At 46.4% G+C, this 27,944-nt stretch overlaps 1 protein-coding gene across 2 annotated transcripts; it reads right to left on the bottom strand.

Annotated features, from left to right (window-relative positions):
* Positions 1-91: 91 nt before the first annotated feature.
* On the bottom strand, positions 92-27,276 carry Dnajc27 (DnaJ heat shock protein family (Hsp40) member C27). Of its 2 annotated transcripts, XR_007830409.1 has the most exons (8): positions 26,978-27,276; positions 23,776-23,858; positions 19,842-19,911; positions 16,035-16,199; positions 15,078-15,200; positions 6,524-6,684; positions 3,440-3,623; positions 92-234 (listed from the first exon to the last, which is right to left on the bottom strand). XR_007830409.1 is itself a non-coding variant. In XM_051142978.1 (7 exons), the coding sequence occupies exons 1-7, from the start codon at positions 27,062-27,064 to the stop codon at positions 3,491-3,493; spliced, it is 822 nt and encodes a 273-aa protein (XP_050998935.1). In that variant the 5' UTR covers positions 27,065-27,276; the 3' UTR covers positions 3,254-3,490. The 2 variants fall into 2 exon arrangements, 1 of the variants encoding a protein (XP_050998935.1); XM_051142978.1 differs by lacking the exon at positions 92-234 and having other exon boundaries at positions 3,254-3,623.
* Positions 27,277-27,944: the final 668 nt, after the last annotated feature.

Here is a 27,944-nt window from a genome sequence, read left to right as displayed (position 1 = left end):
GAGTGTGCAGGGAGCAATCAGTGCAGGAGTGAACCCAAGCTGTTCTACTTTCCAGTAATAGTCCTTCCATGAAGGGCCTTTATCAGAGCGTCCACACCGCACTGAGTGTTAACTACAGCCCGACTGCCTGCCCACACCACAAGTGAACATGTTAATCCTCCCCAGAGACAGGCAATGGAGCAATCAATGTCCAAGGGGTGGGGCACTAACCGTGTCTGAAACTGTGCTCAGCACCTGGATGAGAAGGATCAACAGTTCCTTGCTTGTGACACCTGCGGTGGAAATTGCTTAGCTTGATTTTGCAACTAAATTCACCTTCAAAATTTTACAAAGATGCTGGGACTTAGCTCCAAGGCTGTAGTGTGTAGGAAGTGCCAGTCCTGAACCTACTGAGCGGACCGGGAAGGGGCACTGTCATCGCGAAAGGTGATGTCCCAGCTCCTTGCTTCCTAGCTTCTGATGGCAATCCCTCTGTCCTCCTGCTAAGAGTGGCCACTCTGGGAGGAACAGCCACTTGTCCCTGACTCAGTACTGGCAGGCGCTCCTTGCTTTACTCTGACGAGCTTTCAACCATCTAGCCGCCTGACCTATGGCTCACTGAACTAAGACAGAATTAGGTACCATTTTCCAGGTATAAAGAAGCATTTATCACTTAGATTTCAGTCAGTGAGAACACACTAGAATAAGTTTCCTGAGGTAAATACACGTCTTAAAGACTGATGTACAATTTAGAGAATGACAGCAATTTTACCCTCAACATCTGAACTCTTAAGCTAACAGGCTGGAAAAACCAAGGACCCATTCAAATGGAGAGCTAAAGTGGCAGTGCTTAAGTAAGAGGGGCTAACGGTGGAGAACAGTGATTCACAGGGAGCCACAAGAGGAGGACATGGACACAAAGGGGAGGATGCGCTAAAGTGCTCGCGAGGGCCTCGGGAGTATCTCTGAACTGCCTCAGGGGTTCCAACAAGGTGAAGAAGTGACACTTGTTTGTGAATCAGATGTGGAAGACATGGCTTTTCTTTAATGACAGCTGTTCAAACATTTTATCCATTTTTTTGGGAAACAAAGTCCATAAAAATTTTTCAGCCACTGAAATGACTGCATTGCGACTCCTGCTAATGTTCTGAGATCTTAACTGTCCAACAAGTTTTTAAAAGGTGGGACACAGCACACACTTGCACCAGGCATTTAAATGAATGCAGAGGTTCATAACAGGATTGCACCTAGCCTTCAAAATGCTTTGCTGTTTCTTATTGCTCTGCTGATGGATTATGGAAATCATAAAAGCTCTGGGACCCCAAGGCTTAACTTCTTCATTTTACTACTATCACATAAATAAAATAGTATACAGCCACCCTAAATTTTAGTAACTACGACGTCAGAAACCGAATCTCACGATCCAAGAATCAAGCCCGGGCTACATTTCAGCAAGTCGCTCATGCTCGCCAGGTGGTGGTAGCACATGCACGCCTTTAATCCCAGCACTTGGGAGGCAGAAGCAGGTGGATCACTGTGAGTTTGAGGCCAGCCTGGTCTACAAAAGTCTAGGATAATCAAGGCTACACAGAAAAACCCTGTCTCGAAAACCAAAACAAAACAAAATACAAGAAATATTCACTGCTCATGTTGCTGACGGGAGCAGAGGCTAAGCCCCGCTCGGGCTTACTCCACACACAATCCTCATCCTCACGCCTCCCAGCTTCTGCTCCAAGAGCAGCTGCATAACAGGATGTTAGGCCTGAGGGACGCCTTAGGCAGAAGTGAGCCCCACAAGTGCTTTGAGGTGGAGTTCAATCATCTCAGAAGCTAGTTCAAGGGTCAGAAGAAACCATAACGCCATATACCAGATCTCTTTATCTTTTTTATGCAGATCTGAGTTCATTAAGAACAACGTTTTTAAGCTCAGTGCAGCTGAGCACAGCCATGCAAAATGAGACTACTATGGCGAAGGGGAACATTCCCGAAGACTGCAGTGGCTTGGACCGTAAGACTAGAGCGTGTCTGAGGGCAAGAGAGATGTTCTCTGGCCATCGTCATGGGACAGGTGTTTAAAGTCAGTCTGGTGACATCTTATATCCTTCAAGCTTCAGTTAGCACAGGTGGCTGCAGCTAAAAATATGAGTAACATAGGTCAGAGGGATGACATGAGCCAAGCATGAGCCCGCTCCCCTATGCGCAGTAGGAAATTCAGTCCCCATGCTCCATCGGCTCCATTCAGCCCGGGCTACAAGGCATGGACAACAGCACGAGGAATGCTTCTCTATGTAAAGTAAGTTTTCATACTTGTAGGTTAAAAATACTAGAGTCCAAACAGAAACTGTACACACGGCCAAGCTATCCCACTGTGCCCCAAATGGATCAGGCTCACTTTGAGTCAGCTGAGCCTAGGGCAATGCCAGGGAGCCAGGAAGAAAGGTAGAGGCAGATGTGCAATCTAACAATAGAGTGGGGCGAGAAGAGAAACAGAGTAACACTGATGCAGAAGGAGACTTGTCTGTGGAAGGCTACCTACACGCCTGCCTCTCCCACCACCTGTGGTGAGGCATGAGGACAGGGACAAGTCTGATGCAGGCCCCTCCTTGTGCACGACATGCCTGGCTGTGTGGGGGTGACTGAGTGGATACTCCTCAGTCATCTCTACAGTATGCCCTCTGGATGCTGCTGTCCTGGGCTCTGGTTCCTTGTTCCCAGGGGCAAAGTGCTCCTTTCTGCTTAATACGAGCAAAGACCAGGGATTCAGGATGAGCTTCAGGGTTCCCAACTCGTGGACTGCCTTTCTCTCTTAGCACTGGCTCATGTCTCCCCCTGGTGGTTGGAGAAAGAACGGAGGGAATGTCCTGAAAGTGCAGGTCTCTAGAACAGCGTCACCTCACTTCACCTTCTTCTACAGGGGTGCTTGGTTTTCTTTGCAAGAGAGTCTCGCCATGCAATCCAGACTGGCCTCAAACTCATAATCCTCCTGCCTCATCCTTCAAGTGCTGGGATTATAGGCACATGACACCATGCCTGGCAACTAACCTGGCTGATGGAGAAATACTAACCAAGAAGCTGCCTGGCTGGCTGCTAAGCTCCCAGGAGCTGGGTGCTGTCTGCTTGCTTCTGTCATTCTCTTTCCTGCTTTTATTCCCGTCTCTCGTGATGGATAGCTGGATGGATGAGGAAAGTCAGGTGAGTCAGTGTCCTGCTAGCCTCCCTCTCTCTAGAAGCTTCATTGACTGTCACAAGCGAGTGCCTAAGCGATGCTACACTTAACAGACACTGAGTTATCTCTCAGTGAGAAATGAGGTGTGTGAGATATGTGGGTCTCTCTCACACACAAAAGCAAGTCATCTTGCTGAGAGACGCCCACAGCATGGTACTAACTTACAAATGGCAGCACATGAGGGAACAAGACAGTGCACGTTTGTGAAGGAAAAATCCATGTTGGTTATTTCACCTCAAGGAGAGTGTGTTTGCGTTTGAGCGCACCCGTCACCTTCTCTGCCTTCTACTTGATGTTCTTCAGGAGGGCTGTCCGGGCATTCACAACTGCTTTGAAGGCGTCTTCACTGCCAGGTGCTACGCACTTGTCGGGGTGAAGCAGCACAGCCAACTTCCGGTAGGCCTTATTGACTTCCTCCCTGCAAAGAGCAGCCAAGCGGTCAGTAACCAGGGTGGCCCCAAATCCTGCACCCCAGCTATCTGGACACATATATCCCATGGAGTTATTTCCTTTTCTCAAAGGTAGGATAAATGACTGGAAAACAACAAATAAACAGTAGGTTGTATACAAGTAGAAGAATACAGTGAGTTTACAAGACAAAGGATCGCCTGCAGCCAGGCAGCTCGAAACACTCAGGGGAGCAAGCCTTTGCTAACCAAAGGAGTGACAGCCTGGGCCCCAGGGGAAATCCCTCTGGAGAAGCTTCTGGAAGAAGGGGGGACTTGTGATTAGCATGGGGCATGGGACTCAGAGTACCAAGGAAGGAACAGGAAGAGACCTGGAGCAGAGGCTACTGCCTCGAAAGCAAAACAAGGAAAAACACTGGATTTGATTGACAGTAACAAGAGAGGCAGGTAGGGGTTGGCACAGCAGCCCCAGCCTGAGAGCTAACGACAACAGGGAGGAGAGCTCACACAACAGGAAGTGAAAGTCAGTAGAAGTGGCAGATGGACGCAACATGCAGCCAGAGAAGATGAGGAGGAGACACCCAGATGACCCCAGGGTGCAGAGCAGCAGGTCCTGGCTAGAGAAGGCCAGCGACCACAGGCTCTTGTCCCATCCCCACTCTCCATCATCCTCATGTGTGGGGCTCTGTCCCCACCTGATTTTCTGTCCCAAGCTTCCTTTTGTCACCAGGTCCCTGTGTTCCTGTCAGCATGGCATGGTGCTGTGTCAGGTGCCTTCACCGTTCTGTTTTTATTAAGAAGACGTCTCATAGCCCTTGCTCTCTGCTGGCTTGGAGACGGTAGAAAGTCCACTATCCCTCTGGAGTGTGACCTCAGTCTGGGGTCACAGCGTATGCCAGCACTTCTCCTGCTGCTGGATGAACCCTCAACTTTCTTGTTCTAGTTCTGCATGTTATATTCTACATATGTAATCTTTCCTCTGTATGTATGTGTGGTATATGCTCCCCCACCCCCGTGTGTGTGTGTGTGTGTGTGTGTGTGTGTGTATGTGTGTGTGTGTGTGTGTGTGTGTGTGTGTATGTGTGTGTGTGTCTTCCTCTATCACTTTCCACCTTATTACTTAAGATGAGGTCTGTTAAGCTTCAACATAGCTGCTTTGGATAGACTTGCTGGCCAGGGAGCTCCAGGATTCACCCATCTCTGTCCTCCCAAAACAAGGATTACAGATACACGCTGCCATGCCTGGCTTCTACGTGGGCACTAGGTGTCTAAACTCAGGTCCTCATGCTGTAGCAAGCACTTAATCCACAGAGTCACCTTCTCCAGCCCTTACATGTGTATCATGGCATTAGCTATCAAGAGGCTTTCCCTTCTTCAAAGAAATTTGGATGGCCAGAGTCTGTGTTTATCCAAAGACCCTGGTTCCCTGAGGGGAGAACAGGGTCCCCTCCTTCTCCAAGACAGCGGCAGGCCAGGGCAGCCACTGCTTGGCCGGGTACGTCTAGACAGGCTCAGTGTTATGCCTGGCCTCTGCAGTGAATGCCTTTCAAGATTTATAGTCATCGGAAAGACTCTCGAGGGAAAGTTCGAGAGCAGCCAGCTGGTGCAGGCGTGTGTCAACAATGTCTCATTGCTACTTACAGACAGTAAGGGTTCTTTAAAGTTCAGGGACTGTAAGTACATTTGGCCCCAAACAAGGACACTCTTGTTTATTTTTTATTTTCCCTTTTGAGAAAGAATTTGACTAGCGAAGGCTTGCAGAAGGAATGTCTTGTGTCTGTACAGAAGCATCACCTGTCAATAAAAGGCTAATGGCATATAACTGAGGCAGCGCATAGAAAATGGGACATCTGGCAGGCCAAAGAATTCTGGGAGAGAGCCAGGTATAGGAGAGTCAGCCAGCAAGATGTGAGGACGGATGCATGGTACCTGAGCACGTAACCAGCCACACGGCAAAATGTAGATTAATAAGATGGGTTATTTTAAGTTATGAGCTAGTCAGAGAAGAACCTGGCTATATGGCCTAGGTACTGGCCACCGATTTGTTGAAGGAGGTTTTTCCTCTAGATTCCAAGCTCACAGAATAATGACTCATGAGACTCAAAATACTAAGGCCATAAATCTAGGCTGGTTACCTCTGCTCAGGTTATCATCCATCCATCTATCTCACATCTTGCTGGTTGACTCTCCCTCACCTGGCTTTATCCCAGAACCCCTTCAGCCTGTCAAATGTCCCACCTCCTATTCCCTATAGGCCATCAGATTTATTATTGACAGGTGAAATTTCCACACAGACACAAAATACTCTCTCAACAAAGGCTGGCCTCAAGTTTGTACTCTCCTTCAGAATGCTGAGTACTGGGCTTACAGGTGTGCACTGCCATGCCCAGCTCTTCCTAAATAAATCTTCTAAATAAAAGAGGTAACAAGCATGACCCAATGACAAAGGAGAATGAGCAGGTTTTTGAGAAAAGCATTTGGGAGACAGTGTTCTAGGTCAAGAGACACTGCTGTCTCCTGAGGCCCCAGTGTCAACCATGTCTCTGAATACCAGTTTCCCCAGTAAAATGGGAGCAAGCTGAAAAATCTTACTTCTTCTAAAACTCTTTGATTTAAGAATTACTTTTTATAAATTTTTTTCTTAGGTTGTATCAGATTCTTGCTCACCACAGTTGAAGGTAGAGCAAGGCACTTCATCAAGTGTTTACATAGAAACACGCATGGCACAGCTCGATCAGCAGGCGATGCGCCCTCTGTTTCGTTTCTCTGTGTTAAGTTGGTTGAGCCCTTATGAAACTTATTTCCACACATCTTCAAGCTCCTAGCCAATCAGAAGAAGAAAGATTTCACAGAAACTTTCGGCAGCAGAGCCCCGGGCTCCTCCAGAACTACGCACCCTAACCCTGCTTACCTTGAGGCCCCAGGTCTGACTCCCAGCATGCCCCAGCTGTCCTTGCTATTTCGGATTCTGCGAATGGTGTCTGCTTGCTCTTTGGTGAAACTAGCACTGCTACTTGCGGCAGGACGTTTCCCACCATTTTCACACAGGTCAACTATGGACGTGTAAAAGGTCTGCAGGAAAAAACACACCCCGGAGAAGTCAGTCTCTCAAACAGGGTTCCTTTTGCACATGTCAGTGACTCCTCAAAGTCACAAGTGAACTAAGAGCACTTCAATTACAAGATTGTTTTTCTCACATGATCAAACTATATTTATATCCATTTCCCTGGAGCTGATGACAGAGCCCAGAGCCTTGCACTTGCTAGGCAAGTGCTCCACCACTAAGTTAAATCCAAGCCACTAACTATATATTTTTAAAACAGAAAAATATAAGCCAACTTAAAATCTCTTAATTTAATTTTTATTTATTTATTTAATTTTTGGTTTTTCGAGACAGGGTTTCTCTGTGTAGCTTTGGCTGTCCTGGACTCACTTTGTAGATCAGGCAAAGTAAAATGATTCATAATCTGACTCTCAGAGAAGCACATTTGATGTTGGCAATAGATGAACACTGTTAGAAAAACTCAAATAGTAAAATATAAAAACTTTCTCCACCCGGAGTCCTTTTCCCTGATATATCCATCATTAGTGTATTTTAGTATGCTTACAGAAACATCTGCTACCAGCAGATTTCATAAGCAAATACATAAGCATTTATACAAAAGATCTCAGATACAACACAATGCTTAGCAGCTCACAGTTTCCCACACAGTGCATCTTGCCCAAACCTGGTGTTTTTGCCTGTCATTCCAGCTCCTTGGGAGGCTAAGGTAGGGGAAGGAGGAGTTCAAGGTCCGCTCAACCTACAGAGTAAGTTCAAGGTAAATCTCAGTAATGTGATGAGTCCTGTTCTCAAAACAGAAAGTAAAAGAAGGACCTGTGAAGCAGATCAGTGGTAGACTGCTTAGTGTGAGCAAGGACTAGGTTCAATCCCTAGATTTGCCTTGGAATCATCCTACATTTACAGGCCTTCTTTGCTTTCTAATGACTTCAGTATCCTATTATGTGGCTATACCACAGTTTATTTAATTCTCTTTTCTTGCACTAGACAGCTGTTTTAAGTCTTTTGGTCAATACTAAAATGCTTTGTTGTTGTTGTTTTAATTTTAATAATTTGGTTTTCCAAGAAGGTTTTTCTGTGTAATAGCCCTGGCTATCCTGGACCTCTCTTTGTAAACCAGGCTGGCCTTGAACTCCCAGAGATCTGCCTGCCTCTCTGCCTCCTGAGTGCTGGGATCAAAGGCATGTGCCACCATGCCCAGCTTTGGTTTTACTTTTTGAGATAGGGTCTCACATAGCCTCGGCTGGCCCTGAACTACATAGCAGAGGGTGATATTGAACTCATGATCCTCCTGTCTCTGTCTGTTAGTCCTAGGATGACAGGTGTGCCATTAGTACATGTAACTCTGTAGTGTGTATTCCTAGGTGAACTCAACTTGAGTCTTTTGCAAAAACAACATGTGCTCTTAACCTCTGAGCCATCTTTCCAGCATACATTTCTATAATTACAAGTAGAGTAACTATCGTCTCTCCTCACTCTCCTCTCTTTCCTTACCTCTCCATTTGCTAGGTAAGTACTGTATATCCCCAGGGCCTATAACTACTTTTTTGTTTGCTTGCTTGTTTTTAAGAGACAGGATTTCTCTGTGGAGTCCTACCTGGCTGTCCTAGAACTCAGTCTATAGACCAGGCTGACTTTGAACTCAGAGATCTGCCTGCTTCTGCCTCCCAAGTGTTAGCATAAAAAAGCATGTGCTGTCAACACCCAGTGCCTGTAACTAATTTTAATTGATGTTTCTTCTCTTCCTTTAGTTTCTCTTAAAATACCTTCTTCTCTTTCAGGTTCTTCAGTAGCACCACCTTTTGGAAATGTGTCTTTGGGGCTAGAGAGCTGGCTCAGTATACTCAGTATAGAGGAACTCTGATCCAGCAACATGACTGCTCTGGCAAGTGATCACATCTAAAGATCTTCTAGGTCTATGTAATCTGGCTGGGATACAGACACGCCCTTAGGACACAGCCCTTAGTTCACACCTTGAATCACAAAAAAGTAAGATTAGTTTATAGAAGGAAGCTGCAACATTTGAAAGTGATGTCTAATTGAGGGGCAGACAAAGTGACAAATCAGAGTAAGATCAGATAGAGGATGCCCCCAACTCTCACAAGAAGAGGCAAGAAGGAGAGGCTACTTAAGGGCAGTGTAGGAGGAGAAAGGGAGAGTAGTGGTAAGAGTAATTATAGTAGTGTTTTTGGCAGTTTTACAAGACAGGTTCCAGAGAGAACGAGCCAGAGAACGAGAAGGAGGCAGGTTAGAACAGACTGCCAGAGTTAGTTTGAGGCCAAGCAGAGCAATTCTGTCAGAAGCCAAGAGAAGCCAGTTTGAATCGATCATCTTAGAGAGGAGTTTGAGGCCGAACAGCTGAATTGAACCAGCCAGCCAGAGTTCAGAAAGAACTAGAAAGGGTGAGCTTATTCAGCGTAAGTCTCAGAGGCTGAAACATTCTAGGCCTAGGCTATCAGTCATAGGCTGGAAGCTGAAGCCTTTAAGGTTCAGGTTTACAGAAGATTAGATTGTACTGAGGTTAGAAGCTTCCAGGTCTAGGCCTAGAAATAGATAGAACAGAGAAAGAAGTGCTGTGGGCTCAGCCCAAGCTGTGTATTCGGACAGCTTGAGTACAGCTATCATCTCATTCCCTCCTCTGAGGAAATAAAAAATAACATTTACATCGCTCAGTTGTTGGGAGTGTGCATGGCTCTCCTAGGAGACCAGAGTTTGGTTCCCAGAACCCACGCTAATCAGTTCACAACTGCCTTCAACTTCAGCTCCAGAGAATCTAACCTGTGTACCATGCCTCTGTCCTCCTCACCTACAAAAACACACACAATTAAAAATAAATCTTCTAAAACTCTATCTTTCCCTTCCACTCCTCTTTCTCACTTCTAGTAACTGCAAACCAACTGGGAGCCTAACAAGAAGCCTTGACACCTTGGGAAGAAAGAGCATCACCGGCTGGCTCATGTGTGGCTGGTCTTTGGATGATCCTTTGCTAGCAATGTCAAGTCAGACCCAACCACGTTCCTCCTGGCACAAAGTCTGTATTGAACAGGGAGGAAATCAAGGATGCTTATCACAGAGTTACAAGGAAAGCACAGCTTCAGGCGTACCTACAGCACACTGTTACTGCACTCTCCTCGTCAGCCTATCAGAAAGACTCACCTACTCATAATTTCTACCAAGAACCAGCCAGAAGGAGAAAAGTACCAAGAAGGGTTCACAGTTCCCAAATGTTGCTAGGGTATGTGTCGGTAACATTTTCTGGTAGCCTGGAATTAACCTTAAATAGAAATATAAAGATTACACAGGCACAGGTAGTTATTCTACACATGGCTACTGAAGACCAGCTATTTTCCTCACGTTAGGAGCGAAGTCAAAGGTTGTAAGTCTCAAGTCTGAGTTCCACCCAATGCAGAGCAATGGATATTAGAGCAGACCTGTCACCTGACAAAGGGAACAGTGCTCCTTTCAGGCAGTGGACAACAGCAAACATGAAACCACTGGGCGGTGGGCCACTGACTCTTTTCCTGGAGGGGGACACAAAGTCCCACTGAGAGAAGGAGGCAGAGGCAGAGGCCACAGATGGAGGCTACAGAGCTGGGCCACTCTGGGTTGGGGCACCTCATGGGTGTGCAGCTAAAAACTAGGCTATTTGTATGAATATTGCGGCCACCTGAGGCTGACCAAACTGAGAATACAATCCATGTTTTCTAGGGGGAGACACCTAAACCTGGCCTTCCCAGAGCACCAGATCAACACTCCTGAAATCCCTGAGAGGCGTCACAGAAAGGCTGTACCTCGGGAGTTTCACTCATCCTAACTAATCTCAAAGCAAAGAGCCAACATGACTGGCAAGAGACAGAATTTGGAAGCTGAATCCTGCCAAATTAGAAGGTTTAAGAAACATTTTGGGTTTCCTTCAGATCTCTGACATTAAAGCAAAAACAGAAGCTCACACAAATGCATTGGAATCTGCCTCTTGCAACAAGGAGAGACATTCTTCTGAGAAAGACAGAGGAACATGCAGGGTCTCCACAATGTACCCTCCACAGATGTGGTACCCAACCAAAACATCACTACCACACAAAGAAATAAGAAAAAGTGACCAATGTTAGGAAGACGCAGTGAGTAGAGAGAGAACCCAAGCTGGTTCAAATGCTGGACTCGATAGATTTCAGAACAGCTAGCTGTAAGAAATACTGAAAGAAGATAAAGTATACTTAAAGAATTTGTTTTTTGTTTTGTTTGTTTTGTTTTGTTTTTTGAGACAGGGTTTCTCTGTGCAGCCTTGGCTGTCCTGGACTCACTTTGTAGACCAGGCTGGCTTTGAACTCAAAGCAATCCACCTGCCTCTGCCTCCTGAGTGCTGGATTAAAGGCATGTGCCACCACCGCCAGGCATACTTAAAGAATTTAAGGAAACTATATCTTTCTTTTTTTTTAATACCTTATTTGGGCACCGGAGAGATGGCTTAGCACTAAAGGCACTCATTGCTCTCGAGAGGACCTGGCTTTAGTTCCCAGCACCCACATGTAGGCTCACAACAGCCGGAAATCCAAGCTCCAGAGGATCTAATACCCTCTTCCAGCCTCTGTGGATACCAGGCAAGCACATGGTGCACGTACAGACAAGCAAACGCTCATACATAAAAATTTTTTTAAAATATATTTTTAAAAATGGGCTGGAGAGATGGCTTAGTTGGTAGGACTTGCTACATAATCATGATGCCCTCAGTTGATCCCTTCTTTTTGTTTTTGTTCTGTTTTTGTTTTTCGAGACAGGGTTTCTCTGTGTAGCCTTGGCCATCCTGGACTCGCTTTGTAGACCAGGCTGGCCTTGACCTCACAGTGATCCGCCTGCTTCTGCCACCCGAGTGCTGGGATTAAAGGCGTGCACCACCACACCTGGCTTGATTCCCTTTTTTAAAAATGCTGGCACAGCATTGTGTGCCTGCAACCCAGCACTGGGAAAGTGTAGAGAGTGTAGCTGTCTAGCCAGCCTAGGTGAACAGGTGAGCCCCAGGCCAGTGATAGACGTTTGTTTCAACAAAGCAAGAAAAGAGCACCTACTTAATGACATCCCAAGAGTGTCCTCTGGCTTTGCACACATACACACATACACACATACATACACACACACACACACACACACACACACACACACACACACCCCAAACAGAAAACAAAGAGAATCAAAACAGCAAGACTTCCCATAGTTGATGAGAAATACCTAGTCTTTAAAAAAAAAAAAAAAAGCTCCCCCTGTGGGACTGGAGTAGTTAAGTACACATGTTGCTCTTGCAGAGGACTTGGGTTGATTCCCAGCAACCAGATGGCAGTTCACAATAACCTGTGACTCCAGCTCCAAAGGATCCAAACCTTCTTCTGGCTTCCACGGACACCAGGCTAGTATAGAAGGGATATCAGAGGGCTTCTCTACCCCAGAGAGTTCCCGAACAATCGAGACAGAGACCTCTTGGGTTTGTAAAAGCTTTAAGGCACAGTGACTAAGCAGTTATCAACCTCTAAGCTAGTTTGCTATTTCCCAGCTCTAACTGCTCCTGCTCCATCAGGCCTCACGGCCACATGCTCATGGTCCATGCTGCCCCGCTGACTGCCCTCTCTCTGGCTTCCTCTTTCTGCTGCATCTTCTGTTCCCTCTCTACTCCCGCCTTGTGGTCCCTCTCTGACCCCAAGCTTGGGAAACTAAGCTCTGACTATTTTTCTTCTCCCCAGTTAAAGGCTTCTAGCTATTTTATTAACCAATTAACTTTAAATTAGGTACAGCAAAGTTTACACAACAAGGGCAGGTGTCCATGAAGATATGTTCATCTCAGCTGCATTCAGAGCTTGAGGGCCAGTAATTTGGCATTGAACGCATAGTACCAGACTCCTCCCAACACCAAGCAATCTCAGAGAATGAAGATCCCAGATAGGACACATATAAAGAGAGGCACATGTCAGCACAGCCTGCTGCAAACCAAAGATAAAGACAAACTCCCAAAAGCAGCCAAAAATGAAAAAAAGTGCAATATGGACAGAGAAGCTAGAGTATGAATGTGGCTTCCACTTTAGGATGAGACACAACAGAGGCCAGAGAGAATGGAACATAATCTATGGAGAAGCCACCCACCCTGATTTGCAAAGTGAAGCATTGTTTATGTGCACCAGATGGTCACAGTGTATAGTTAAAGGACTGAATTAGAAGCAAAGAAAAGTGTAGCCTTTCACAGGTACTACACAAACTCTCTGCATGTTCTCATATGCGAAACAAAAAAACCAATACCTCCAGACATTGTCACACATCTCAAACAAGGTGAGACGTGCAAATATCCAGAACTCTGCACCACAGACATGGCATACATGCAGACTGATGTGGTCCCATGAAGAGGAACCATAGCAAACCAGTGTTGCCCAGCCAGCCAAGGATGGCACCTGTCTTCCAGGAGGAGTGGCCTCTTGTAAGGAGGAAATTCAGAGAAAGAATCATTACAATCCACCCAGCAATTAAGACAGACTTCGTGCAGAATAACTACACTATCTGAAAGGCTAAAAATTCCCAAACGTCAGATACAGTCACAAGAAAAATAGTTTATTCACACCACCACTTCCAAATGGATCCACAATCAAGCCCTGACTTTATTACTTACTATTTTAAGTAGCCTCCTTACCTAAAAATTATTCAAAATTAATGCCTTTAAAAAGTGACACCTGGGGCTAGGGAGCCAGGAGCAGCAGCCGATGCCCACAGCCCCAGCAGTAGGTAGGAAAGAGGCAGACAAGTAGATCCTGGTGGCTCTCTGGCTACCAGTGACAGTTAGTGAGCTCTGAGTTCACTGACACACTCCAGCTCAAAAAGTGGAGAGCAAGAAAGACACTTGACATCTCCCTTATATACCTGAGAGTGTACACACACACACACACACACACACACACACACACACACACACACACACACACACACACACACACACACGAAATGACCATCTACTCAGGCTGTCATATGAGTGCATCCTTCTACTGCCTTTCGGATTTTTATTTATGCATGACCAGATGGATTCTGAAATGATGGTCGGCCTCCACTCTCTGTCTCTCTCTCTCTGTCTCTACCTCTCTCTCTCTGTGTGTGTGTGTGTGTGTCTCGTCTGTCTGTCTGTCTCTCTCTCTCTCTCTCTCTCTCTCTCTCTCTCTCTCTCTCTCTCTCTCTCTCTCTCAGATTTTTATTTATTATGTATACAATACTCTGCCTGCATTACACCTTCACGCCAGAAGAGGGCATCAGAACCCATTATAGATGGTTGTGAGCCACCATGTGGTTGCTCTTAACCTCTGAGCCATCTCTTCGGCCCAAATGATGGTCTCTTATTCTCTAACTAACTGTAACCTCTGTGAGCTGCTGTGAGTATGGGGACAGAAAACCTGTGTGTGGCAAGGCAATTCTGGCACAGCAAGGCTTCATATGAATGTAACACCGTATCCAAAGATGCCTTTGAATGGGAATCTTCATCTCAGTGAAGAAGCACAGTAACTTGCTAACCCTGTGACCACCACAAACACCTGGAGAGTTTCATCAAGACACAAATTCCTAGGCTCTAGTCGAGCATGGTGCTGCATGCCTTTGAGGAGCCAGAGGCAGGCAAACCTCTGAGTTTGAGGCCAGCCTCATCTACATAACGAGTTCTAGGCCAGCCAAGGGCTACATAGTGAAACCCTGTCTCAAACAAGATAAAATATCCCAAGGCTCCACAGCAACAAGAGGCTCCCAGAGGTCTAAAGCAGAATTTACATGTTGAAGAATTTCCCCAGGTGTGACGGTGCTTTTGAGTGTCCACTTAGACTCATTGTGGAATGTCTGGCAGAACTTTCTAGATTGGGCTAGGAAGACTCACCCTAAATATGACAGCATCATCCACGGGATGGAGCACTGGACTGAATAAAGAGCAATCAAGCAGGGCTCCAGCCAGCATTCCCCCTTCTCTGCTTCCTGAGTGTGGATGCAATGGGACCAGGTGCTTCTACTGCTCTGCCACAGTGGCCTGCACCCTTGAACCGTGATCTAAGTAAACCCCTTGCCTTCCCGAAGTTGCTTTTGTCAGGGATTTATGACAGCAGTGAGAACAGCAGCTAAGACACCAGGTGACTATGAGGATGAGCCAGGTCTGACCTACAATACATAGACAAATCAATCATATTCTCTCTCTCTCTCTTTCTCTCTCTCTCTCTCTCTCTCTCTCTCTCTCTCTCTCTCTCTCTCCTTCCCTCTCTCCCTCTCCCTCCCTCCCTCCACACCCACCCACTCCTTCTCTGAGAAAGTCCCATTACTGCGTGGCTTCTCAGAATCTTGACTCTGCACTGTACTGGCATAACTGGCTCCGACACAAACCCTACAGCAGGAGGTTTGGTTTGGTTACCTGGAACATCTCATTGATTCCCTCTCCAGTTTGTGCTGATGTTTCAAAGTACAGGAACCCTTTGCTTTCAGCCCAAAGACGCCCGTCACTTTCATCGATGCAGCGATGTTTGGTGCAGTCGATCTGAAATAGAAAGTCAGGAGGGGCCAGAGAGAAGACCCACCCTTTTTCTGCTACACCAGCCCAGTGGGGTCTTTATCACTGAGCCTCAGAGCTATGTATAAATTACCTGGCTAAATAGGACCATAACAAAAACCCGATGACTTGGGTTTCTGTCTAATTTAGACTACAGTTCCCACTTCCTCCCGTGGGAAGGCAGCTGCGATGCACTTCTGTGAACATTGCATCATTACCTGCCCTCATCAAGGGGTTACCTTCTGCTGTCTGCTTTGGACAACTCCTCCTACCAGCTCAAGCTATGAATATTAGCTTTTCCTGTATGGTCCAGACTGCATCCTCAACTTGGAAAAAAAATGAGCAAAAATCCAGTTAGACCAGGTTTTATGGTTTTTGTCTCAAAGACATGTTTTCAAAGGCTACTGATTTTTTGTTTGTTTGTTTTGTTTCTTTGAAACAAGGTCTCACTATGTAGACCTGGCTATCCTGGACTCGCTCTGTAGTCCAGGCTAGCCTTGAATGCAGAGATCTGCCTGCCTCTGCCTCACAAGTGCTGGGATTACAGGCGTGTGCCACCACCACAGGGCTAAGACTACTGATTTCTAAGTTAAATCAGTGTCTGTGTGTGTGTGTGTGTGTGTGTGTGTTTGTGTGTGTGTGTGTGACTATAGAGTCTCACTAAACTACCTATGCTGGCCTGGAAACTCTCCATAGCTCAGGTTGCCTCAAGCTCAGTCCTCCTGCTTTCGGCTCCCAAGTCCTGGGATTTCAGACTAAGCCACACACCCAGCTCTTTTCTCAGACTCACAGCTGTGCTAGCAAACTACTTCAGAGAGTTACCTTGTTGGCACATACGACAAAGACAATGCTGTCCATGTTTCCATGAGGCCCAAGCTCCTGCTTCATCTCTTCCAGCCATGAATCAAGGGCGTCAAACGAGTCTTTCTGCCCAACATCATAGACCAGTATCACACCTTGTGTGTCCTTGTAAAATTCATTTCGGACCTTCAGATGGAAAAAGAGAGGCATGAGGTGCTGGCTCTGTGACCTCTGTAAGAGTACACCTGACAGGAATTAACACAGTGTACCCTTTATATTTGGAGTATTCACTATTGTATGTCGCTATTTACTGGCATTTAAAGGACTTTACAGAAAATCAAAATGAAACAAACAAATCTGTAGGTCAGGAGAATTTTCAGCAGAAAACAAGGGCATGGCTCCTCAGAGGCAGCACTCTCTAGATGTACGTACACTTCGAACAGTCATGTAAAGATCATTTCAAAAATATGTGAACAGTCAAAAGAAACTTGAAGCAAAATGACACAATTATGAGCAATGGCTACCACCACACAGCACACCTCAGAGTGAACCCAGCATTCCATGCAGAACTTCCCAGACTGTTTTAGGACTATACATCAACTTTCAACCCCTAGCCTCAGAACCTAGTGCTAAGAGGAGGCAGGGAGCACCCACTGAGGAGGCAGGCAGCCCTGAGTTCAAACCCATCTGAAGTGTGTGAGATTGGCCAAATCACAACCTTTCCACACTTCCTCATCTGTAAAAGAGGCTCACAGTGCTATGGCTGGACTAGGTGAGGTCCACATCAGCTAACCAGGGACACCCACAAAGATTCAATCCATCTCCACAAAAGCAAGGCCAGAACATGCCGCAAACAAAAGGAGGACAGCTCCACAAGGAGACGCTGCCGGTGCACAGCGTTAGCTCAGGACAAGACTAGCTCACAAAGCAGCAAAATGTGTCACTGCATTCCCTGTCTTCCAGAAAGTGCCACACTGTACCCTGCAGAACTCTTAGTACACCATTGCCTCTTGGTTTGAATGGCATGTCCCTCGGTAGGACTTTCTGGATCATGAAGAGGTTAAATCCTGGTGCTAAATGATCCAGCATTTGCTTTAAGGAATATACTTGCAGCCAGGCGTGGCGGCACACGCCTTTAATCCCAGCACTCGGGAGGCAGAGGCAGGCAGATCTCTGTGAGTTCGAGGCCAGCCTGGTTTACAAAGAGAGTCCAGGACAGCCAGGGTCACACAGAGAAGCCCTGTCTCCACAAACCAAAAAACCACGAGGACATGCAGATTCTTTTGCCAAATCCTGAGGAAGCACACCTAGAAAACACCAAGAGGCACAGACAAAAAGCCCTGTGGAAAGTCTATTCTCACTAGCAAAGGACTCAGCAAAGAGGCAGCCAGGAAACAAAAACCATCAGGCAGTAACTATTCCAAACAAGCACCTTTAGAGGGAAACAGCCCCTGCCCTAGTCAAGACTGAGAGGAAAATACGATAGTGAAATAAACACTTAGCTACTGAGGTCAACAGTTGACTGAAGGAGACAGGAGAAAAGTCAGTGAATGAGGGACCAGCTGTAGGGGTCTGGAGGTCCTCGTGCTCAGATAAGCATTAGGGAACCTGCAATGTTAAAACACACAGGGATGTTCCTTCAAAGGAAAGCAACCTGTTAGCCTCCCAGAATGCAGGGAGCAGATGGCGTTAACAGCCTGGTGACCTTCGTACTATCTGTGTAGCCAAGACCACATGTATTCTCCCCAGACCCTTACTGTGAGCTTGTTTTTCAGTCAATCTATAGAACCCATCTTTATGGAAAGAGTTTTGATGTAGTGACATCCTATCTTTATTTAGCTTACTTTATTATGCACATGGATTGAGTTCATTATTACCAGGAAGATTTTCACCAAGTTATGCCTAAATATGCCCAAAATCAACTACGCAGGGTCAGACTCCTTAAGTTTGAACCAACACTGGCTACTTAGTTGTGCTGAACTGAACTAACCGCCTTTCTGCCTCCTGCAGCTCTTACTCAGTGGCCATGTACTGCTGCCTGTGGTGGGCACAGAGACCCCTGCAGCCAGGGAGGAAGCTTGGTAGGAAAAGCACTTAGTGCCAACCTGGGTGACCTTAGTCTGACTCCCAAAAGCCACATGGTGGAGGAGAGAGCCAACTCCCAAAGCACACGCACGCGCGCGCACACACACACACACACACACACACACACATCCACACACACACACACACCCCATGGCATACATGTGCCCACACATACACATAAGTAAATAACATAATTCTAAAAAACCAGCCAAAGAGCAAAAACACCCAATCTGAGTGTGGTCTGTGCGTCTGTGTCTGTGTGCCTGGGGGAGGGAGATGACAAGGACATAGGCTGTGAATGAATTAGCAGGGACTTATGGAAATTTGGACTAAAAAGATGAATAAGAAGATACAGTGGTGCTGACGAGGCCCTCAAATGACGAAGGAGCAGCATGGTGGCTGCAGCCCGTGAGGTGGGAGTCTGAGATGAGAGGACTGAAAATCTGGGTCAGAGGCCAGCCTGGGTAACACAGGCAGCACCTGCCTCGAAAGGGAGAATGGCTGAAATGCCTCAATGTGCTGAGGGCCGTAACTTCAGACTCAAGAAGCTGTGGACAGCCCAGACAGCAACCCCCCCCAAATCCACCGAACTGAATGAAAATGCAAACAGCATGTCGGTGTTTGCGGACACAGGCAATGCTGAGGGGGGTCCAGAGCACTCAGCACAGAAGAGTGCACTGTAAGCCGGCTCTACCTTAAGAACCCAGAGCAAAGCTCAAAACACAGCCAAAGTACAAAGATGGAAGTGACAAACAGGACACCCTGAAGTGGCCAAGCCAGCAAACAGTCACCAACAGGGAGCGCATGACTCCTCTGGGGACTGCCACACAGAGGAGCACACACACCAAGCAGGCTACTTTGGCTTATTCCAGGGAAGCATGGCTGGACACTGACAGGAAAGGTCACACTAGATCCTGCTGTGAAAGGTGGGGCCTTGCTGAGCCATTGCAGCCATGCAGGCCTGTAATTATTATTCTCTCAGACTCTGGTATGAAATAAAAGGCTAGCGTCCTCTTAAGGTGGAAACAGCCTATTCGTTCAAATGTTTGAAACACCAGCCATGGGATTTTCCACTCCTATTCCAGGAAAGCTTAAGTGATCAAACAGTATCCACCAAACTGAGGCTCTGAAGGCCACAGACATGAGCTGAGCTTTACAAATGATTTCAATACCGGCCATTTGAATGAACTCCCCACTGTCTCCAATGTCAATATGGATTTAAGTCTGTCTTTCTTTTTCTTTCTTTCTTCTTCCTCCTCCTCGTCTTTTCCTTCTTTTTCCTCCTCCTCCTCTTCTTCTCTTTTCTTTCTGTTTCTGTTTTGTTTTTGTTTTTATTTTGTTTTGAGACAGGGTTTCTCTGTATAGTCCTGGCTGTCCTGGAATTCACTCTGTAGATCAGGATGGCTTTGAACTCACAGATACCCACCTGCCTCTGCCTCCCCAAGTGCTGGGATTAATGGCATGTGCTACCACCACCCAGCGGTTTGTTTGTTTGTTTGTTGATGGACTTAAGCTTTCTTTTTTTTTTTTTTAATATTTATTTATTTATTATGTATACAATGCTCTGCCTGCATGTACCCCTGCACACCAGAAGAGGGCACCAGATCTCATTATAGATGGTTGATGAGCCACCATGTGGTTGCTGGGAATTGAACTCAGGACCTTTGGAAGAGCAGCCAGTGCTCTTAACCTCTGAGCCATCTCTCCAGCCCAGGACTTAAGCTTTCTAAAAAGGTTTCTTACCTCATAGAAGAAGGGGTGTCCAGCCATGTCGAAGATGTTAACTTTGATTTCTCTGTCTCTGACTTGGACCCTGAAATATTCAGATGGAAACAATCTCAAAGGTTGTTTTTCTGCACTGACATATTTGTCACTTGTGGATTTCACAAGGAAACAGGGGTGAGGCTTCTCTATCCTCTTCTTAATTCCACAGTCTTTACAACAGGAGCCAGCAAGTTGTCTGACGAGCTCACCTCCTTGTTCAGAACACTGAGCCCTGAGGAAGCACCCATTTTTTACCTTCACCTCAGACACTTCAGTCTACAACCCTGAACCACCAAGTTGCACATGGTCTGGGGCAGGGCTAGAGTACTGGGCCGGGGAACACTGCGGGGGCATCTATGTAGTGGTGGGGAAGCCCTCATCTGGCTGAATAAAGACTTTCTAGTGCAGCCTTTTATAGAGGTGCACCCAAACCATAGGCAACCCCTCACCTGTACTCTATAAGCCAAATGAGCTGATGGTTCCCTAGACAGACCTTGGACAGTCATTGAGACCTTGGGAGGCGGGTAAACATTGCTCATGTCTCCCTTGGGAAGGAACTTCAGCAATACTCATCTTGGGATAATCATCTTTTTAAAACAATCAGTAATAAGCAATCTACCCTGTCTCCAAAAAACAAACAAACAAACAAACAAACCAAAAAACCCACAAATAAAAACCTCACAGTTTGATGGCATCCTATGGTAATTTCCATTTCTTAGATAAACTAACTATTAATGTGGGTTCTAAACACAGTCCCCTTAAGCAGGATGCCCCACCACACCACTGATGAAATTTCTATGCTCTGAAGTAGAAAACAGAAATGTGAAATAGAAAAAAATGTGGATTTCAAATGAAGAGCTTAGTAAGTTTCAGTCAAGAGCTACGAATTTTCACACTTCAGAGAAAATTGTGCAAGAACGCCTTCTGCAGCTCTCAGCTGGAAAATGGTGATAGAATTCACACAGACCTCTTGGTTCTGCTTTGCCACTGACCTGACCTACTTCAATCCAGCCTGGAAGGACAGACCTAACCTGACTCTGCCCTTCACACAGAGGGGCAATCCTATCTGCCTTCCTGGATAGTGCCTTTGTACCGTAGATAGAAAACTTTGCCTTTATGGAGATATCTAACTATATTTATTGAGCAGTCAACCAGGCAGAAGCACTGTGCCAGACACTTGGAGAAAACACATAAACATCCCTTTTTACAGGACTTGCTTTGGACTCAGGACATAAAGAAATCAACCCTGACTGACCAGGAAACTTCCTCCCTGAGATCTGGCTTACACAGTACCACAAGACGCTCTGCAGGTCACTGGGGAACAAAAGAGATCACGATGTCCCCACTGGTGGACCCTACATGCTACAATACCAACCTGCCTGGCAAGATACGGCCACAGGTATAATAGTGGCACGGCAGTTATGAGGGCAACCAACCACTCCCTGATTGTATAGGAGGCCTGCTCCATGGGAACGATTTCACGTCTAATACCATAACCCTGGTCAAACACCCATGGCTGGAAGATGACAGATGGGGGAGGGGAGACTCCTGTCGTGGGTTTGCTCAGTGGTCATGCTGCCAACCTGCTATCTCGACATTTATGTTTGGACCCATAGACTTGCTCAGAGACGCTTCCTGCAAAGGCTGACGGTTAATACAGAAACACGTCACTGGTCAAAGTGCCAAGTACAGAGAACTAGGGATGCTTAATTATGGGCCAATCATCCTTATCAGCCTCAGCCAAGCAGCTCAGGGAACATCACGCAAGAAGTGGCAGAGAGAATGTAAAAGCTGGCAGATGGAGAAGAAAGCTGCGGAATGCTGACTTTGGCTATGACATGGCTGCTTTACACACTAACTCTCACACCTGGGGTAATCCAGATACAACCAGATCAAGCCATACGGAGGTCATGGTGGGTGGTTATGATCAAAATGCATTATATAAATGTATTAAACTGTCAAAGAATAAAAAAATTAACAGAAAAGATATCCCTTTCTCAAAGTCAGAGATTAAACATATACAAATAGCAAAAGCATTCTATAGCAAGCACCGCAGACAGTATAGAAAACTCTAGCAAAAGTGTCGCTTACAAAGATCCTCACCGATAAAGAGGTGCTCAGAGGCTGAAGGTCTGTGGGGCCAGGAAAAATCTCATCCTGAGACCCTCTTGCTCTGGGCCTGCATGTCCTAGTGTATTCTTGCGACCCCCCACCTCTGCCATCCTTGAGGTAGTGTTGTTATAAACAGAGAAAATCCCAAACAGCTAAATTTTACCAGTGAAGACTCAGGAGCCCGATGCTGGCGTGAAAACCTGCTGGCTCAGAGAGGCAGAGAGCACACAGCTGATCTTCCTACTCAGCTCGTGGCCCGAAGGAAAAAGCCAAAAACTGAAAGCTAAAAACCAAAAGCTCAAAGCTGAGAAGGCCAGGGCCAAAAGCTTGCTACTTACCCAACAGCGCAGGAGGAAAAAGCCAAAAGCCTAAAAGCCAAAGAGCCCTTTTCTCCTCCCAGCTGTCAAACAGCCTTCTCTCAAAGTCCCTCCTACTCTTTAACCCCTGTCAGCTGGTTTCTTGACCAAGTTGCCTCTTGGCCAAGGCTTCACTTTATTAAATCCTCTTGGCGTAAAGCTGTGTCCTAGGGCTGAGCCACAGCATAATCACCTGCTTACAATAGACAGGAAGTTCTTGGATCAAAAGCGTGTTAGGGCTGAACCACACCAAACAAGAAATAGATATTTACAGTTCACAATCTCAGGAGTGACTCACAATGGGGTCAAATATCCTGCAGCAAGGTAGTCATGTAGCCTGGTAGGGGTCAGGTTAGACTTCCCCTCCTTCTAAGGACATGTCCAGCAAGCACCTGCAATTCCTCTCCATGCAGATGAGCACTCCCCGCACCTCCACCCCGGTCAATGATGTGCATTCACCTGTGCACCCCTACCCACTCCCCAAGGTTTGATTGTTTATTTTGATTTTTTGAGACAAGGTTTCTCCGTGTAGCCCTGGCTGTCCTGGAACTCACTCTACAGACCTGGCTGGCCTCAAACTCACAGAGATCTGCCTGCCTCTGCCACCGGAGCGCTAAGATTAAAGGTGTGCGCCACCACTGCTCGGCCTCCCCAAGGTTTATATAGCCCTTATTCACCCCTCAATAAAGAGCGCTACTTCACTGAAAACCGCCTCAGAGAAGGCACCACCCCCAACTAGCCCATCTGCCCCAGCTAAGCCTCATTCTCTCCAACCCAGGCCAGCCCAGCCCAGCCCGGTGCACAACAGTGCCTGGATACCCTGAGGGGAGAGACTGAACAGGGGTGGCAAAGGCCTGAAAGTCCATGTTTAAGAAATGTGCTGTTTACCCTAATTCTACCTTTTTTGCTGTGCTTTTCTTGCTGCTTTAATCCTCTCTCCAACCATTCCCAACTCACCCCCAAATAAATCCCCACTTACCTCCAACTTCACCCTTCTCAGATCTATTTTCCGGAATGTAATAAGCTATCAAGATCATAAGCCAGCAAAAGACCAAACAGCCTAAGAACACACTTGCTGGTCAGAGCAGCTTACACAGATGTCTGTCCTGAGACGCCCCACCTGCCAGTTAGGCTTTGTGTTGTCGCCTAGTCCCATCTTTTCCAATTTATCCTCCAAGCCTCTCTCTCAGCATAACCCAGGCACACACTCTGATGTAGATGCAGACTGTCTAAGCGCACACTCTGAGTGTCTGTCATGTACACTCTGACGTAGATGCAGACTGTCTAAGGACACTGAGTGTCTGTCATGTACACTCTGATGTAGATGCAGACTGTCTGAGCGCACACTCTGAGTGTCTGTCATGTACACTCTGATGTAGATGCAGACTGTCTGAGCGCACACTCTGATTGTCTGTGTAATGTACAGGCAGAGGAACAACACTTACTTTGTGACTCCATAGTCAATTCCGATTGTTGCCAGGTATTTAGGCACAAATCTCTTCTCACAGTAGCGCTTTATAATACAGCTCTAGGAGGACAAAAACGCACACATTAACAATATATATGGAGAGATGTGCGAAATGAACAATTTCTTCATCAGAGCTTCTTTGGTCAACTCAATGAAAATCAAAGTGTTTTGAAATGCAAACCCTAGCTTACACAGCAGAGGATGCTTGAAACTCTAGCACTTGAGAAGGAGAAACAGAAGCATCAAGAGATCAAGGCCAGCCTCAGCCACGTGAGACCCTGTCTCAGAAATAAGACAATTCCTCAAAAGACAAAGAGAAAACAAAACCTCTGATGTACCCAAAACAAGCATAAAAAGGGAGCGCTGGTTTTGTTTTGAGAGTCTTGCTCCTAGCTGACCTGGAACTTGCTATGTAGATCCGGCTGGCCTCAAACTCACAGAGATCAGCATGCCTCTGCCTCCCTAGTACTGGGATTGAAGGCGTGTGCCACCAACCAGGTCACATGTCAAGATTTTTAAAGAAAAAATTTCACTTGTGTTTTCGGTTTTATTGTCAGTCCCTGAGCTCTTCTCTTCCACAGACCTGTCCCAGCCTCACACGTTCACAGCACTAAAACCTCCACATCCCACATCTATCCTTGCCTCCAGCCAGGACCAGATCCACATGTCTAAGCATCTCCCAGACGGTCTGTACCCCAGTATCCTGCCATCATCTCATTCAACATGTCCCAAATGAGCTAATATGGCACATGGCAGTAGCCTGTCCTGCTGACATCTAGCTCCGTGCATCATCATTTCTCCCGTGACAAAGGACCAAAATATTAAACTCATGTTTGGTTCAGGGCCTAAGTCTTCAAGTCTACATTATCATTATTTTTATTACCAATATCCAAAAACCAAGATGGATAAGATGTATTGCATCCATATAAAAGAATATATTTCTACAATATGAACAATATACTGATATATGACACAACGAGATGAAATAACCAGAATAGGTTAAGTCCCAAGAGGCAGGAAGTGGGTAATGGTTAGGGGATATAGGGAGAGCCTGTTAATTGCTATGGGGTTTTGTTTTGTTTTGTTTTGGGGGGTGATGAAAATGTTCTATAACTGATAATGATAATGGTTTCATAGCTCTGTGCATGATCTGAAAATCAGTGAATTGTATGTTTTAAATAAGTAAACTCTACATGAATGGTTTTGTTTTAATTTTTTTTAGTTATGTGTATATGTGTATGTCTGTGGATATATGCACATGTGTGTGCAGGCACCGACAGAATACAGAAGAGGGTGTCAAATCCCCTGGAGCTGAGACACAGGCAGCTGTGAGCCGCGCAATCTGATGTAGGTGTAAGGTTCAGTGCGGGGTCCTCTGCAAGAGTAGCAAGTGCTTTTAATTGCTGAGCTATCTCTTCAGCCCTCATTAAGCCTATTTTAACTTGAAAGGTTGTTTTTAATCTTTGGGGGAAGAAAAAGGTTATTTCCAGTATTTTTTTCTTTTAGTCCCCCTCCAATTTGATTGTGTGTGTGTGTGTGTGTGCGCGCCCGCCCTGTATCAGATGATAACTTTTGGAAATTTGTTCTCTCTTTCTACCCCAGCTTCTGGGGACGGAACTCAGGTCACCAGGCTTACACAGGAAGGGCTTTTACACCAGCCCATCCCTAGCCCCTTCCTATATGGGAACCCTGAGATCTCTCAATGACCCTTGTTTATACTCAATTCAGCTTCTCGCGCTGACAGTCACTGTATCTCGAAGCCCCGTGCCATCTTCAAAGCCTCCTAGGATCTGAAATTACCTAATATGCTCATTCATTGTTGTCCTCACGTCTCTTTCTACATACTATGTTAATTTTGATAGCACACTTTTAAAAATAGTAAATAAAAGTGGTTAGCTTTATTTAATCTATTAAGCAATTTTTCAAAACTGTCCAACACTTATTTGCATGGAAAGCCAAAAATTAGGTAGAAAAGGAATTTGAATTAAGCGCATGGGTGTCATCTTCAGTGGCCATCTATCTTTTTTTCTGAGACAAGGTCTCTCTTGGGACCTGGGCTTGCTGATTAGGCTAGGCGACTGGTCAGTGAGCCCCAAGGATCCTCCTGTCACAGCTTGCCCAGCACTGGGACTAAAAGCCTGTTTTCTATAGCACCAGCTGAGCTATATTTCCACCTCTCTTTGCTTTTGAAAACAGAGTTGGAACATAGTCAATACATGTTAATTTTCATCGAATGCTCTGTTAACACATACACTAAGGTACATAAGTAGTACGGGAGCATGCTAAATATTAAAACACCAATAAATATTTACTGAGATCTGCTAAGTGCAGGGCACTGGTCAGCAGGCCTCCACACTTGGGAGAATAGAAGCCCCCGCTTCTAATCCCTTCCCTGTCAATGTTCGCCGACCATGGGGTTCTTAACCAGCAGCTTCCGCTCATGAAGAGAAGAAAACACGAAAGAATAGGCATCTAAATTCACCTGGGAAAAGCCTCAAGTCACAGCTTCCTTTCCCTTCCCATCTGAGGGGAAGTTTAATAGTTAGTATGCAGCAGATAGAACACACGGAAAGATAGTTTTTGTTTTTTTTTTTTTTTAAGGACAAGAAAAAAAGGGCTTCTCTAAGAAAATGGATGTGACATTAAGAGAAATTTAAAACAAAAAACAACGTAGGATCCAGGACGGCCAGTGCAAGTCCCCTGAACACATTAAGTTGTTATGCTCTGGTGATGGAAATATAGACTCCCAGGCTGTACCCAGCAACATTTTTCTGAATCTAACACCCTATGGGCATCCCTTTAAACAGTACAGCTAGGAGTCAATGACTTTCCTCACCCTCAGGGTCTGGATCCCTGTCCAGGAAAGCAGGTTTAGTATCCAAGCTAACCATCCGTCACTGGGACCTAGACTTCCTTACTACCTTCAAAATACAATCAAAGGTCAAAGGCCACCCCAGACAGCATCTTAAGAACAGTGACGTCAGTTAGGAGCCGGCAACCCGAAGGTCAAAGAGGTCAAGATAGTTTTCCAGGGAGGCCTCAAGCTCCAGTGAGCACAAGCAAGCAAAGGGGATGGAGAGAAGGCGGGGCTTTGGGGTGTTGAATGGCTGCTCTCCCAGCCAATGGGCATATCACTCTGGCACGCGGAGGTCCTGCCCCTCGCAGCACGCGGTACTCACTTTCCCTACTTCGGCATTGCCCATGGAGATGACTTTGATGCGGAGAGACTTGGCGGGCTCCTTCCGCTTCGGCACGTTGGCCTCCATTGCCTTCGTTCTGCCAGGGCTGCAGGTTCCGGTGTCCTTACGCACCTGGCCAGCCCGACCGACCCTCAGGCTTCCTCGCCCAATGACGGAGCCGCAGAGCTCGTCAACACTCTGGCTCCGCGGCTCGCCATCCCCCACTGCTGCCTAGCCGCGGACGGACGCGGGCGGTTGGGAAGCCGGGAGCCGTGGAGGGCCAGAACAGTCTCGCGATGACAGCGCGCCGTGACGTCATTGCAGGGCCCGGGAGGACTGGCTCTTAGGGTCCAGGCGATCCAGTGTAACCCGGGCGCCTGCAGGAGTCTGGGGTGTCTTTGACAGGTCCCGGGGTTGGTCTGCACTTAGTGGCAGAAATAGAGTGGCTGTCATAGGGAGTTTCTCGTACTGAGTGTAAGGCCCAATCACGCCAAAAATTTTAAGCAAACCATGGCCTTTTCTGGAATCTTTCCCGGTGGGTGCCTCTGCGGCCCCACATCATTACAGTGACCACTCAGTTTCTGCTGGGGACTGATCCCAGGATCACAGTGTATTCTGCAGATGTTCCAGTCACATAAAGATGGTGTCCAGGCAAGCGCTTTAATTCTGGCAGAGTTCAAGGCCAGGCGGGCTATATCCTGCCGTCCTGTTTCAAATCAACATATAAAAACCGTATAAACTTTACGTAACATATGCACATCCTCAGCCTACTTTAAGTCACCTCTATATTACTTGTACCGCCTTAGGTTTCTATTGCTGTGAAGAAACACCATGACCAAAGCAACAGGAGGAAAGGGTTTAACTTGGCTTATACTGTCACATCACTGTTCACCATCAAAAGAAATTGGGACAGGAACTCAAGCAAAACAGGAACCTGGAGGCAGGAGCTGATGCAGAAGCCATGGAA

This window comes from Acomys russatus, chromosome 1, assembly GCF_903995435.1.
Source record: "Acomys russatus chromosome 1, mAcoRus1.1, whole genome shotgun sequence".
Taxonomy (NCBI): Eukaryota; Metazoa; Chordata; class Mammalia; order Rodentia; family Muridae; genus Acomys; species Acomys russatus.
Note: the sequence above shows the minus strand (reverse complement) of the source record. Positions and strands in the feature narration are given on the sequence as shown.

Coding starts and splice junctions, on each gene's coding strand:
- Dnajc27 (XM_051142978.1), bottom strand. CDS start 27,064: ATGGAGGCCAACGTGCCGAAGCGGAAGGAGCCCGCCAAGTCTCTCCGC. Junction 16,200..19,841: donor GACACCCCTTCTTCTATGAG/GTAAGAAACCTT, acceptor TTCCATCTGAAG/GTCCGAAATGAATTTTACAA. Junction 3,624..6,523: donor GTCAGACCTGGGGCCTCAAG/GTAAGCAGGGTT, acceptor TGCTCTTTGCAG/GGAGGAAGTCAATAAGGCCT.